Source organism: Opisthorchis viverrini (genome assembly GCF_000715545.1).
Source record: "Opisthorchis viverrini unplaced genomic scaffold opera_v5_3, whole genome shotgun sequence".
Taxonomy (NCBI): Eukaryota; Metazoa; Platyhelminthes; class Trematoda; order Opisthorchiida; family Opisthorchiidae; genus Opisthorchis; species Opisthorchis viverrini.
Window position 1 is genome coordinate 4,567,679 of NW_008751659.1, and position 13,213 is coordinate 4,580,891.

A 13,213-nucleotide genomic window follows, 5' to 3' on the forward strand; every position below is an offset into this window, starting at 1 on the left:
AAGATACCATCAGGTTGCCTAAGCCTAGACAGGAGCGGTCGAGATGGTGGTTCGAACTATGGAACTTCCGGTCAGTAAGTTCGCGCCTTAACCACTGGGCCATCTCGAGCTCTATGGTGTGGGGAACACATCATCTGCTAGTTGTTCAATCTGTATGCTCAAATGCTGTCTAATTAGTAGGAAGTACAAACTAACATAATTAGAGTTGAGGTATCCTCACTTACCCCAGTGGCAAGTGGGCGATTCAAGAGTTAGAGAGAATTTGGGGGTGACTGTATACGTAATCTTCCCAAACACAGATGAGATAGCGCTCGTCATTTCTGACGGTGTGGAATGTATATTTTGTCAACCTGGGACTACACCACCCATAAAATACCACTGATATGCTTTGGAAAGTGCTGTATAAGTCGTCAGTGAAGTTTACCGATTCAAACCACTTGGTCTATGCTCTACAAAAGTGGTAGGTGCCTCGAATTATCGTTGAGAAGGCCAAAGTCCAATACTTAAGGGTCTGGTAAAAGCAACAACCCGAGCTCACTGATTTTAAAAGCTTGTTCAAATAATCGCGTTAGTTGAAGAAAAGAATCTGCTCCACGACATTGTCTCAGACGCGGAGACATACGGAGTCCCATGGAGACGGATTACGCTGTAAGATCGTTGTCCTGCAGACAATCAAACACGACTTCAGCCTCTACGATAATAATTTGCACATAACTTTCGCATGACATCGAAACATGACAATCTTATCAGCGAACTGTGATTCCGCATTCTCACAGTAATCAGAAAACTGTGTCCATTTGTTACCTACAAACGGGTTCCCATCACAGGACCCTGGAATGGTATACTTGTGGAATTTAAGCACGCAGGACAAACGGATGTTAGATGGAAGACAAACTTTGACTTAATTTATTTGAGGCGTTTTGTTAGTCTTCATGCAACCATGAAGACCACCTGTGCTCACTGACAAAAGGTAAGGGGTAGCTAATTTCAACTCACCATGTACATCGGGGAACCACACATTGTAACCGCCATCATGCCGTCCTGTAACCAGCGAGCAAATCCGAAATCAGCTGTAAATTAAGAGGAGATGGCTGTCAAAAGCTAATCCAAGAGAAACCGACGCAAATTACACACTAGTCGAGATAAGGACCAAGTTGTTTGAATTATGTGCTGCCGGTAGTTATGTATTGTGCCTAAACGCTTTTTCTGGACATGTATTGCTACTGCTGACACAGTAATCCCATAAGAGAAAGCACCACAAAGATTTGGGGTTGCGGCTCTCCTGGGAGATATGGACGCTCTACAGGGAACCGCATACCAGGTAGTGACGGACAAAATACTGTTTTGAACTTTAGGAAAAGGTCTTTGGGTCTGATTACAGCAATTGACCCACAGGATGTTCCTCGTGGTGAGAATAATGAAAAGTACTACAAACCGAACAAGCTGATTCAGATGGCTCTTCGTAGTCGACTTACGGGAAAACGAAAGTTCAAGGCAAAATTTTTGTGCACATGGTCGTAAGAAGATTGAACACCTCCCTCAGCATACAATCGACAGCCCAATTGCATGGCGTGGCTGGGGATCCGCTGGTAATGGAGAATGGCTAGGAGTGTTAGCTGAGGACGCCGATTAGATATGTCGTCTAGCTGCATAATATCGTTGGGAGGTTGACAGGCCACACCGACAACATAGCAGACGGATGCCAAGAAGATTGATGCAGAAGAGCTTGGCAAGCAAGGCAGTGTTCAGACACACTAATTCACCAAATTGAGCCCTCTCACTAGAAGAAACTGTTGAAGCTGCAACGCGGAGAGTTCGCAGTATTGCATACAATGATTTCTAAAATTTTAACGTCACTGAAAAATCGTCCAAAATCCTTTCAAAAGTCGCTGCGAGTACCATTTCGAGAGCCTGGATAAAGGCAGATGTCGACCAGGGGTTCGGTATGCACCCCAGTACGTGGTTAGGCGACTGACGCGCTGGTCGAAGCTGGGAATTCAGCTGAGCTGTACCGGGCTACAGTACGAGTCGTTTTGTCGTATGGCTGTGAAACTTGGCTCGCTCGAACACCTGAACTGAGACGTCTTTAGGTCACCAACGACCGTTGTCTCAACCATAGCGTGTGTAGGAGAATCCGTAATGAAGCAAGTAGAAAGCGAGTTTTCGGTTGTGCAACGGAGACTTCCATTGAAGAATGTTCCAGCACCAGAAGCTGTGTGGGTTATGCCACGTACTGTGTATGCCGAACCATCGTTTCTCGAAGAGAGTACCGTTTTTTATCCCCAATTCAGAGTGGTGCAAGCAGAGCGGTGGGCAATGTTTGAGCTGGGAGACGGGTATGAAAGCGAACGAAAAGTCTGGACCGCGTGGTCCTCACTGCACCTGGTTGGAGATGCTGCAAGATACGATTGGTAATCAATGTGAGTGGAACTCGTGATTTGTTTCTATCCAGGTTGCCTGATTGGGTGTCGGGAGGTGTTGGCACCTCGGAATGATTGTGGTAGGCTGCTGCTAAGTTCATTCCCCATCAGCTTTTATCCTTTCCTTCACAATAAAGGTTCACAACATGGTTGTGCGGCAGCGAAGCATCACTGATGAACAATGATGTTATGCTGTCGATTGAAATGATGTTGTTGATCAAATGACGAGGGATGACTGCGTAGTAAGAAGAGGATATTATTCGTCCAGCTGTTGCATCCTTTCAGTATCTGTTGTGCCACCTAATACAGCACGAAAGCTGCCCAAGCCTAGACGGGGGCAGTCAGGATGCCGGGATCGGATTCGGAGCCGAAGTCCACTAACCTTTCTCTGAATGTGATTTTGATATGATGATCCCCGATCCAGCGATGATGACGAAAAAATTAAACCTGGAAGGAGAAGGCGTCCTTGCTGAACCTCACTAGTTATTTGTTGACTTTGACACGAAGTGTTCTTGGAAACTCCAAAGGTATTCCTGTTTGGTCACGTGTACGTCGAATAACTGATCAAACCGCGGAGCCAAAGGCTGCTTTGAAGTCGTGAAAAACCGCGACTATTGTTCGGTAGTGTGTGGTGGCGTTCAAACATCTGAAACTTGTGAATATATGACCAACTTATTCAACTTGGACGAAATCATAGCTGGCGCTCTCGAATGTGCATTCCACTTCTCGGATTTAAATGATGCAGTGATATTGAAATCAATAGCCGTGCTCTGACAAGCATGAAGCTTATACCCCTATGGCTGTAACAGTCTATTTGTGCGTCTTATCTAGGGCATATTATGATCTCCATCCCCATCGTCGGTAGCTAGTAGCTGGGAGCTACATGGATATCCGCGCAGCATGTTGCAGCAGTTGACTTGCGCTCGGTTAAGTTCGTTTTATCGGGTAAACCCATGTACCAAAGATATGTTGTTCCTAGCTACTACAATTTCGGTCATCATAGAGTGTGAGAGCGTGGGAGATAAAATTAACCACTAAAACACATGTCCTAACCAGCGTAAATTGTGATGCATGAGTACCTCATTTGTCGTGACTGAGTTTCCCTTCTCCTAGAACCATGTAGCTTATCTCAGTACTTCTGGTTCGATGTCCCTAACAGACCCGGTCAATTATTCAGATACTGATAGAAGTTGAGGAATCGCCTACAGTTTACAGTCGATACCGTCAAGACAGGGTAAGTACCCGAAACTCAGCTGTGAAACTTGGATCTCGTACTCGAGCTTCAGAAGTGCACCATCGTCTATCGGATGGAGATCGTCAGTGGTTTGTAGTGGTTTGGTAATACCTAGCGCGATAGTCCAACTTTTCAGCAACAGGTTTCCACGCTTGTCCCCAACCTCCAATCTGGGAAGCCAGGAGACTGTGTTGGTCAGACCTCCATTCATTGACTGCCTATGGATGCTGCACGGAAATCCTCTGGTAGAGCTAAGTGGGTTGCTGAGATACACAGTCACACCGCCAAAAGATTCAGCATCTTAGCGAAAGCAGCAAGTTTCATCGAATGCCGGTCCAACGATCCACGATCTTGACAGATACAGAAGAGACAGTGATGCATTTTGAATATATGTGCTGACCATGGTCTAATATTGTTCTGGCTAAATTTTGGACGCCGTAAACACCAAACTAGTCCAGACAAGATAACGTCAATTCGAGCTACCGCTGGGGAGAGTGCGACGACGACATTGTACCCCTAAGGACGTTTATGAACTCAGAGCCTAATATGCAGGCTACTGACAGATGGGTTCCTGACTCGAATTCAACCGGCTTTTTGGTGTTTTTATCTCTACGTAATATGCAGATAACTCCATAATCATGCAATGTAAAAGTGGTCGTATCGATATTCTGTGTTGTGAACTGACCTAACGATGAGGAACGATAGGAGCATATTGTGTGGTATTGTTCTCACTGAGCGGTGTTGCATAATTTCGATCCCGTAAAATTTCCCCGCTCAAAAGATTCTGTAATCGCTGACATTCACGACAAAACTTGTGTCATGATATTCGGTATATCATCACTATCAACAACATAATATCATTGTTCATCAGTGATGCTTCGCTGCCGCACAACCATGATTTATTTGTGAACCATGTTGCGAAGGAAAGGATAGAAATGGATGGGAAATGGACTTATCAGCAGCCCACCAATCACTCCGGGATGCCAACACCTCCCGACAGGAAATCAGGCAATCTGGATAGAAACTGAAATCAAGAGCCCCACTGACATTGATTAGCAGCCATATCTCGCAGCGTCTATAACCAGGCGCAATGGGGACCACGCGGTCTCCATCCTGGAAGGTTAGTAGCACCGATAGCACCCGGGCTTTTCGTTCGCTTTCATACCCGTCTGCCAGGTCAAACGACTGCATGTCCAGGAGCATAACCTTGCGCTTTGTGAGAACAAAATGCATTTCAAAGTATGGGATGACTTTGGTCAGTTCATCTAAGAACACATTTTCAAAGACCGGAACGATGTAATCTGCATACCCTAGACCGACAGGCTTTCGTCAGAGGTTATTTGAACACCAAGGCTTTGAAGAGCTCCCAAAGTTTGTCCCATTATCTCACTGATCATGGAATAAAACAGGAATGGAGAAAATGGGCACTTCTGACGGACAGGGCGTTATGTACGGAAGTTTTTGAAGAGATCTCTGTGTACTACCATACGCCCGAAAGTCTGAGAATACAAAGAACTCATTATGTTCACAAACTTCCGAGGCACTGCTTGACGAGTAATCGTGTCAACCGAGTTAAATGCAACTTGGAATACTGAAACTGAGTCTTTTATACGTATGACGTTGTTCTATTGCCTGATGGTGTGCGAAGATTTATTCAACACAACCCAAACCAAGCCGGAATCCTGCTTGCTACTCTAGAGCCACCATATGGCGACGAAGCACAATTCACGCCAACAGCATCGTTATGACCGGGGTCAAGCTGATCCCCCCGTGACTGCCGCAGCTGTATAGGAGTTTCCTTTGCCAAAATGCAAGCAAACAGATCAGGGAGCGCTGACTGAGGACTTCAATTTGAACGATGCGTGTGGGAGGTCATCCGGACCAGGAGCTTGGTGACGCTCGAAGAGACAAATGCAGTCATAAACCTTCAAGGCCTTAGGGGGTTCCACGTTCATCGCCCAGGGTTCTGCGTCTGTTGTGGGCTCCAGATGAGTGCAAGCTGGTGGCCACGATAACTGTTGTTTGAAGCATTTGGCCCACTGGTTGAGGCATTTCTGTTTGTCCAAGATAGTCACTCCTTTCCAATTCTTGATGGCTTCACTAACAGGCGGTTTCCGGGGCCCGGTTGTGCGGATCAACTGAAACAATCTTCGGGATTTCTCGGCTTTCTGGAGCTTTTCCACTTCGTTAGCCTTTCGAGCTGTTGGGCAGAATTCCACACCGATCCCGCTTTAATGCTCGCAGTTAGGTGCTACCACGGCTGAGAAACCTATACGAGTGCAGAAGACTTCACGGTCGGTGCGTACTCTCACTTTCATCTGACGTCTGATGGTTCATCAGCCCGAATTATGTTTGGGATCGGTGGGGATATTTGTTCCAGATTTAAGCAGTCACTGTTCAGTCTGATATCGTGCTGGAGTGGGCCAGGTAGCGCCGTGCCACAATTAAAACTCCCAGTACTGTGGTGACCTCACCCCACTTCTAATTCACATCTGATGGCGGAGCAGTTGGAAACGACTCCAGGAGACGATTCTGGTGAATTCGTCTAACATCCGGATCTGCCAGTCTCTCAGTTGTTAAGCGATTTGTCCGCACCTTACGCGGCCCTCAGGATTGAAGGGAAAATCTATTCCGGATGAGCACGTGCTCGGATTCAGAACGAACAGCAGTCAGTTATAGATCCGCCCCATCGGTTATTAGTGACAATTCGATCGATTTGAGATTGTAGCCGTCATGCCGTTGGAGAATAACATCGAGTCTCGGATGTGCTAAGGCTGCCCACTTGTGCGTTCAGATCTCCAACAACCATAACGATATCTGTGCTTTTGCTCACCACAACAGAATATTCAGGGAGTCGTAAAACTTGTCTCTAGAGCTGCGATCATTAAGGCCGTAAGCAGATACGACGAACAGACAGCGATCAACTTTCCGCTTGTGGGACGCATTCACAGGCGTTACCAGAGGCAACTATCAACGGGTATCCGGTCAAGCTAGGACCCTTCCGCCAGATAACTTAGGGTGATACCAGCCCCTGCACATCCTGTCACAGCAGCCTCCGGATCACCAGATGTGCGCACGTGGAGGCGAGTGGAGATTGATGGGATAAATAGCTCAACCACTGTGCTTACATTCTGAATTCATGTTTCTGATACACAAGTTGAGAATGGTGGGCAAAGCGTTATTGGTGTTGAAGCGTCATGCTCATTGATGTCTCAGCTGCCACTAAACCTTCTGTGACTTATAATGAGGAAGAAGGCCTACATACAGCGATGCTGGCTCGATGAAGATGTTTATGTGAGCATACGCGGCACACTAAACCAATCAACACAAAAAAGTCCGCTACGTGGCGGAATTTATCCGCATCAAACATTGAGTCGAAGGGTAGCATAAGTTGACTGGCAATCTCCAACTACGTGATGGAGATATTTCCCGGTGTTTTTTTCACGGAAAGCGGCTATAACAGGCTGGTGTTGTATCCTATCAGAGAAACCCTACCCTCGTAAGTCAAAATATACAAATATGTACAGTTATGCCCACAGGTTCAAAGTAGACGACATATATTGATAATGAACATGGCAAGCCACATTACGAGTGTCTGAAGTTTATGGCTTCTGGAAGTTATTTGTTCATTTTGATCCTAGAGCGGTGGTTTCGCAGGGTCACCTTTCCATCACAACAAAGATAGCCGGAGATTACTCATAATAGTCACCTGGGGTCATTCTAACTGCGGCTTTTAGAAGTTATTTGTTCATTTTGATCCTAGAGCGGTGGTTTCGCAGGGTCACCTTTCCATCACAACAAAGATAGCCGGAGATTACTCATAATAGTCACCTGGGGTCATTCTAACTGCGGCTTTCCCCCCCCCCCCCCCCCCGCTAGCCGCCGGCACCAAGTAGTACCCGTAGGTGCACGTATAGACATGATCGCTTGGCCAGGACATCGATCTAATCCATACACAGCTGCCATGCAACCTGAATGAAGCACGGAGTCGTTAGATGGCGTTGTCACAGCATACAAGGATAGTGTCTCTAGTCTACTGAAGTTGAATATGTACGTCCTATAATAGACTTTTGGACCCATTGACGAACACAAACATGACAGAGTAGTTCAAAATTCCAGCGCGTTGCCAGCGGGGATGGTGAAGAGTTACGGTACTGCTGCAACAGCAGTGATGAAAGCATATGTATATAACAGGTACACAGACCTTAGTAAAAGAATATGGGTGAAGTAACTGGAGAGAGATTGCAATGTTGTAGGCACTTACCTAGTTTGAATGTGAGCATGTGGCCAGGAATATCCTTCAGTGAGTAGCCACAATCTTGAGGATATGTCAGCAAAATGTTGCCCGGTTTTAAGTCCCTGTGCATGAAGCCTTTTCGATTAATTGCATACATAGCAGAGCCAATCTGAGCAAGGAAGTGACGTATTGTGTCTTCTGGGAGCGTGTCCTTAACTGAAAGAAGGATGGACTCAAGCAAATCATGCCTACTGCGCAGATATTCGGAAAGGTCTCCACCATTACAATACTCCATCACTAAATATAGACCATTATTGGAGACCTGAGAGTAATGCGATAAGAAAGCGTATTTACCCCATGGTGAAACAGTCGGACAATATTCTCATGGTTGAGGTCCTACAGACTGAGAACATCAGGCAAAAACCCACCTTCAGAACGCTGATCTCCTTGCTTAGAAGAGTTCTGTTCTTCGGCATGTTTGCGTCTTTCTTCATTATTTTTATTGCCACCGGTTCATTTGGTCGCTAAAGGCAGCCAGTTTAGACAAAGATAGGGTAATTACATCCTTGACGCGACCTTCATAAACCAAGGCAAAAGCACCGGATCCAAGCAGTTTGCTTCCATATTCATAATCACCAAGAGTTATCATTTTTGCGCACTATTTCCTGGACGAATAAATGACTGAATCAGCTGAGCCATTTAGGACAAACTGACCGCGGTAGGAGGCTCTCAAGGTCGATGAAAGGCCGGCTCTTGAGACAGTTCAACCGTGGGATTCACGGACTGATACACGGGTTTGAGGCTTTCGCCCAGGTTTCCCAGGTCGGTTTTGTTCTTTTCGCTCAGAGGCTGCTGTTCGCCTGAAAGTTACAAGTGAAAAAGAGCGTAGCACCGCTCCGTAAGTTCTCAGTGCGGGGTATTAATCTTGCCACTGCGAGGACCCGCATAAAGGCATCTAGTGGTGCCTTGAACTGGGTTCTAGATGAAGCGTGGACGACCGTTAGAGGAAGGATATTCCACGCACCAACTACCCGAAGTGATGAAAACTCGCTCAGAGCGCACACTTTTGTGCTCTTGTTCAAACTGTGTTCAAACAGGGCATAAGTAAGAATTGGTCCTCCTCATGGGCTAGAGGGGAAAGAGGTCAAATACCTCGAGATGTGTCTCGTAGTCCACGGATTTAAGGTCGGCAAACGTTTTTGTAGCAGTTCATTGGATACGCTCATGCAGGGCTGTGTTCCTCTGGCGTCCTGAGTAGACAACTTAGTTGGCACATTCAAAGACGGCTCGACGTGGGCCTCATAGAGGGGAGATGTGCAGAATCATCGATAGAATGGCAAATGCCTTATGAGCTGATTTCCCATTATGCAATGAAAAGGACAGGCTTGTTAGAGTCAGATACCCACATCATTTTTGACATCCTTCCTCGTGCTGTCATCTGGTCCAATCTCATTATGCTGGAGGAAAGGGTTTGCTAAGTTTCCCCTGAATGACATATGGATGCACCTTTCGCCATTCAGAGTAAGGTGCCAACCCAGCGACCACTACTTTGCAGCGTCTACATCCGTTTGGAGGGCGTTGGCATTAGAACTCCAGGATTTGGATTCGTCCGCAAAAAGTTACCATGGGCCCGCTATAGCACCTGGAAGGTCAGAACTTTCTGTCTGATAGAAACGCCTTGATCCAGTGTGGAATTTTCCGCAGAATCCTGGAAAACCCGAGTGGGCATTGGGGCGTTTGAGACTCGATCGTATTCTTCTCAGAACTACATCCGATATGAGTCTTAAATTGGGTTAAGCCGTCCATGAATACGAGCGTGTTCGTCACACAAGAACGGTTTGGAGGAAATCCGTGGTGAAGTGAAGAAATTGAAGTGTGGGACGTCAGGAAGTCAGCGGTATTCGACGTTCGAGAGAATGTAGCGACGGCACACGTCGGTTCCGAAGTGTGCAGATGCAGAAGCTGGTATTACGGAATCCACAAGGAACAAACGGCCACATTTGCACAAGTCGGGTGACACAGGGAAGAACACCGGGGCGTGGCAACAACACACATGTATTGAACCGAACCCGAAACCGGAAGTCGGGGGTACAAAGTCCGATCAAGATCAGTCAGGGGGTGCACAAGAGGGCTACTCTTTCCTGCCCGGGGCTCGTGTTGGCTCGTCCGTGGCACCTGCAATACGGAGGGAGAGGCACACACAAGGTCATACGATGGACGTGCAAGCAGATACAGTGAAGTTTCAACTGCGTTACGATATCAAGTTGTTGGTACCGGGGTGCTCTGGGATGGCTGGCTCTAGAATACGTTCCACCACTTTGAACGGCACGCTAGCGGGGCTAATGAGTCTCTAGCAGCGGAGTAATGGTGGGCCACTATTCCTGTAGACCGGCGTGACAATCGTTCCCTTCCAAGAAGAAGATAGCCTTCCTTCCACGAGCTACCGACAAGACACCAGGTAAAAGTGTTTTACCAGCGGGAGAGGCACACACAAGGTCATACGATGGACGTGCAAGCAGATACAGTGAAGTTTCAACTGCGTTACGATATCAAGTTGTTGGTACCGGGGTGCTCTGGGATGGCTGGCTCTAGAATACGTTCCACCACTTTGAACGGCACGCTAGCGGGGCTAATGAGTCTCTAGCAGCGGAGTAATGGTGGGCCACTATTCCTGTAGACCGGCGTGACAATCGTTCCCTTCCAAGAAGAGGTAAGATAGCCTTCCACGAGCTACCGACAAGACACCAGGTAAAAGTGTTTTACCAGCTTAAACGATGTTTCCTTCTGGATCCTTGAATGGGCCTCATCTGGACCCAACGTGTAGAGTGGATTGGTTTGATGCAACGGACGTCCTCCTTTGTTAAGATGAAGTCTGCTAGAAGCCGTTCCATATCATGCCTTGACGAAAGTGGATGTGACGAGGACGCTACGGCTAAAAAATAGGCCTGCATAGTGTTCTTTGTAGACCTCGGACACTAGTGGGTCACTCGTGGGTTCCCCGTTCCTGTCCTTCAAGGGAAACGTTGTTGGCTTATTTCTGCAGCGACGTCTCATGTGTTTAAGCACCCAAATTCTGTATTTCGGACAAGATCTAGAATGGAAACTTGATTTTTACGTTCGATTGGTGGATTTCTGATTTAGAGCAGTTCCCCATTGAACGAAATGCCGGCTCGTCTTCTGCGTCTCCTATAGTCAACCTTTTGAAAAGTGATTGAGACCTCATTTCCAGAAGACGCCAACTCCTTCCAGGTTGGTTGCAGCCCATCCAACTGCGTGCTGTTTTTTGTGACGAACGTCGCGTCAGCCTCGTGAACTTTTTGGGCACTGTTATCGTATAAATCTTCCATTGAAGCTGGCACCTGTTGAAGCTGACCAAGTAAGGTACGCGCTCTTGGGAAGTCTGCACGGCGGATATTTCGAAACCACGTTTGAGGTTCTGGAATTATGACCCATTAGCAGATGAAGTCAAAGGTCAGCACACGGTTGTCGCTATGTCCCATTGGAGCGTTAATTATCAATTGATCAACGAAGTGTCTTTCGTTGGTGATGACCAGATCCAGGAGGGATGGTAGTTGGTCCGCCTGTTATCTTGGGTGCGACGACATGTTTAGTACAGACGCTCTACTGAACGACTTTGGTCACAGACGCTGCTGAAATCTACTTAACCCGACGCGCTGGAATTCAATCCAGGAGGCCTTTTGAAGGTTGAAATCATCTACAACAAAGATATGAATGAAGTGATAGCTGGAGGTGAATCGCTCGAGGGTTTCTACGAAGAAGTGTTCATCCTCCTGAGTGCAACGATAGACCATGACGAGAAGAGGAGAATAAGATCCGCATGGTAGGACTTCGATCCACAGTACAGCGCCAAAAGATGTACGAGTTGTCGGAGAGGACAGCTAAGTGGGCAGGGCCGCAAGTAAGTACAAATCAACACCATCAGCCCTCCCTGGTTTAGAGTCAGCTGAAAATAACAGTGGCTGCCCAAGGTGATCTCCGCATCAGAGACCTCTGGTGTGATCCAGGTCTCTGTGGGTTTGGTTATGGACGGCTGTTCGAGGCAAACATTGTCGAAAAGGCTGGTGAAATTTGTGTACAAGCATTTTAAAGACTGTCTGTTTCGTCTTGAGGTGAGGAGCCTAGGGTGAGCGACTACAGAGGTTAGCAGGTTTAATAGATGCATGCCGGATCTGAGTCCAATGCTCCAAATGGGATCCTGAGGCATACTTGTCTGCTGCCTGTCTTAGTGATTCCGAACGCCGCTTTTCGCACCGTGAGAGGCCGGTTTGCAGGGTCGTTTGTCTTTAGGGGACATAGTTCCCTCGTGGGCAAAAATTTTGTCCACTGCCACTTGTAGCTGGTTCAATACCAATTTTAGACAACTGGACTCGTTGTTGGGGCAAACGTGCGTCTGTTTGGTTCCTGGGCATTTTTGCGTGGCTTGTTCGATAGGGCCCTGAGCGTTAGGTGGAAGCACCAAGAAGTCTTCACTTTGGTGGCGCTTCTATGAGGCCTACTTTCACAGAGGACTGTGTCGTGAAGCTAGCTAGAAGGTTTCTGATTTGGCGAATCCTGTGTTTTGACTACAATCACTTTTCTTTCATGCCCGCGTGGACTCGCAAGTAGCCCGCAATCGGCATAACCAACTTGGTGTACGAAGAATTCTTCGGTTCGCCGTTGTCGGTTTCAGGGCTTTGGCTGTCGGGTGACGGCAGTGTTCACAATCGAAGAGGCCGCTTTTGACGAGGTTAAGCTGAAGGTTCCCAGTGGTTGTACGGTTTCAGAAGTACTTTTCGATTTCGAGATCAACGCTTGGGGATCATCTGGCGGTAGGCTCCGCCACTTCTGACCTAGTTGGGCCTCGGAGTTTTTACTTGGGTTTGAAATTCACTACTACGCCTTTATCGTCTGCCACCGAAGCATAGCGATGGAAGCTCTACTTACTTTGGGCGCTGTAGGCACGCGAGGCCTCTTTCCTTACGAGCATCGCTGGCTTGGGTAGTCGAGAGGTCATTGGTGGTTGAGCGGAACCTACAATCCGGAGTCGCGGCCGGCTGCGTTGGCTTGCCTTCAGTAGGACGAGGGGCAATAAATGCCATCAGTTAGGCTATAAGCTTGGGGTTGGCTGAACTGGCGCAAAGCTGAAGTCTATTTCATGCCCCTCTATAACCTCCTTGGTCCAGGTTTTTCGCCTCTAGAGTGCGATCCTGGGATGCATTCCTGATCATTGAGTAGGCCTTTTGAGTGCTGAAAATCGGCTTCAAGATCTTCTGTGCGGCAGATGAGGAGGGAAGAGTGAAAAAAGTATTAATGTCCCCTCAC

General features: G+C 47.4%; 1 protein-coding gene across 1 annotated transcript in view; it reads right to left on the reverse strand.

Moving 5' to 3' along the window:
* The window catches only part of T265_00379 (hypothetical protein), a gene marked incomplete at both ends in the record, with an annotated part of 38,780 nt that extends 27,542 nt beyond the window's left edge, over nucleotides 1–11,238 (reverse strand). Inside the window, 3 exons of the mRNA XM_009164124.1 lie at nucleotides 997–1,070; nucleotides 7,919–8,213; nucleotides 11,089–11,238. Of these exons, the coding sequence (XP_009162388.1) occupies nucleotides 997–1,070; nucleotides 7,919–8,213; nucleotides 11,089–11,238 (519 nt within the window). The remainder of the gene's footprint in view (nucleotides 1–996; nucleotides 1,071–7,918; nucleotides 8,214–11,088) is intronic.
* Between the last annotated feature and the right edge of the window lie 1,975 nt (nucleotides 11,239–13,213).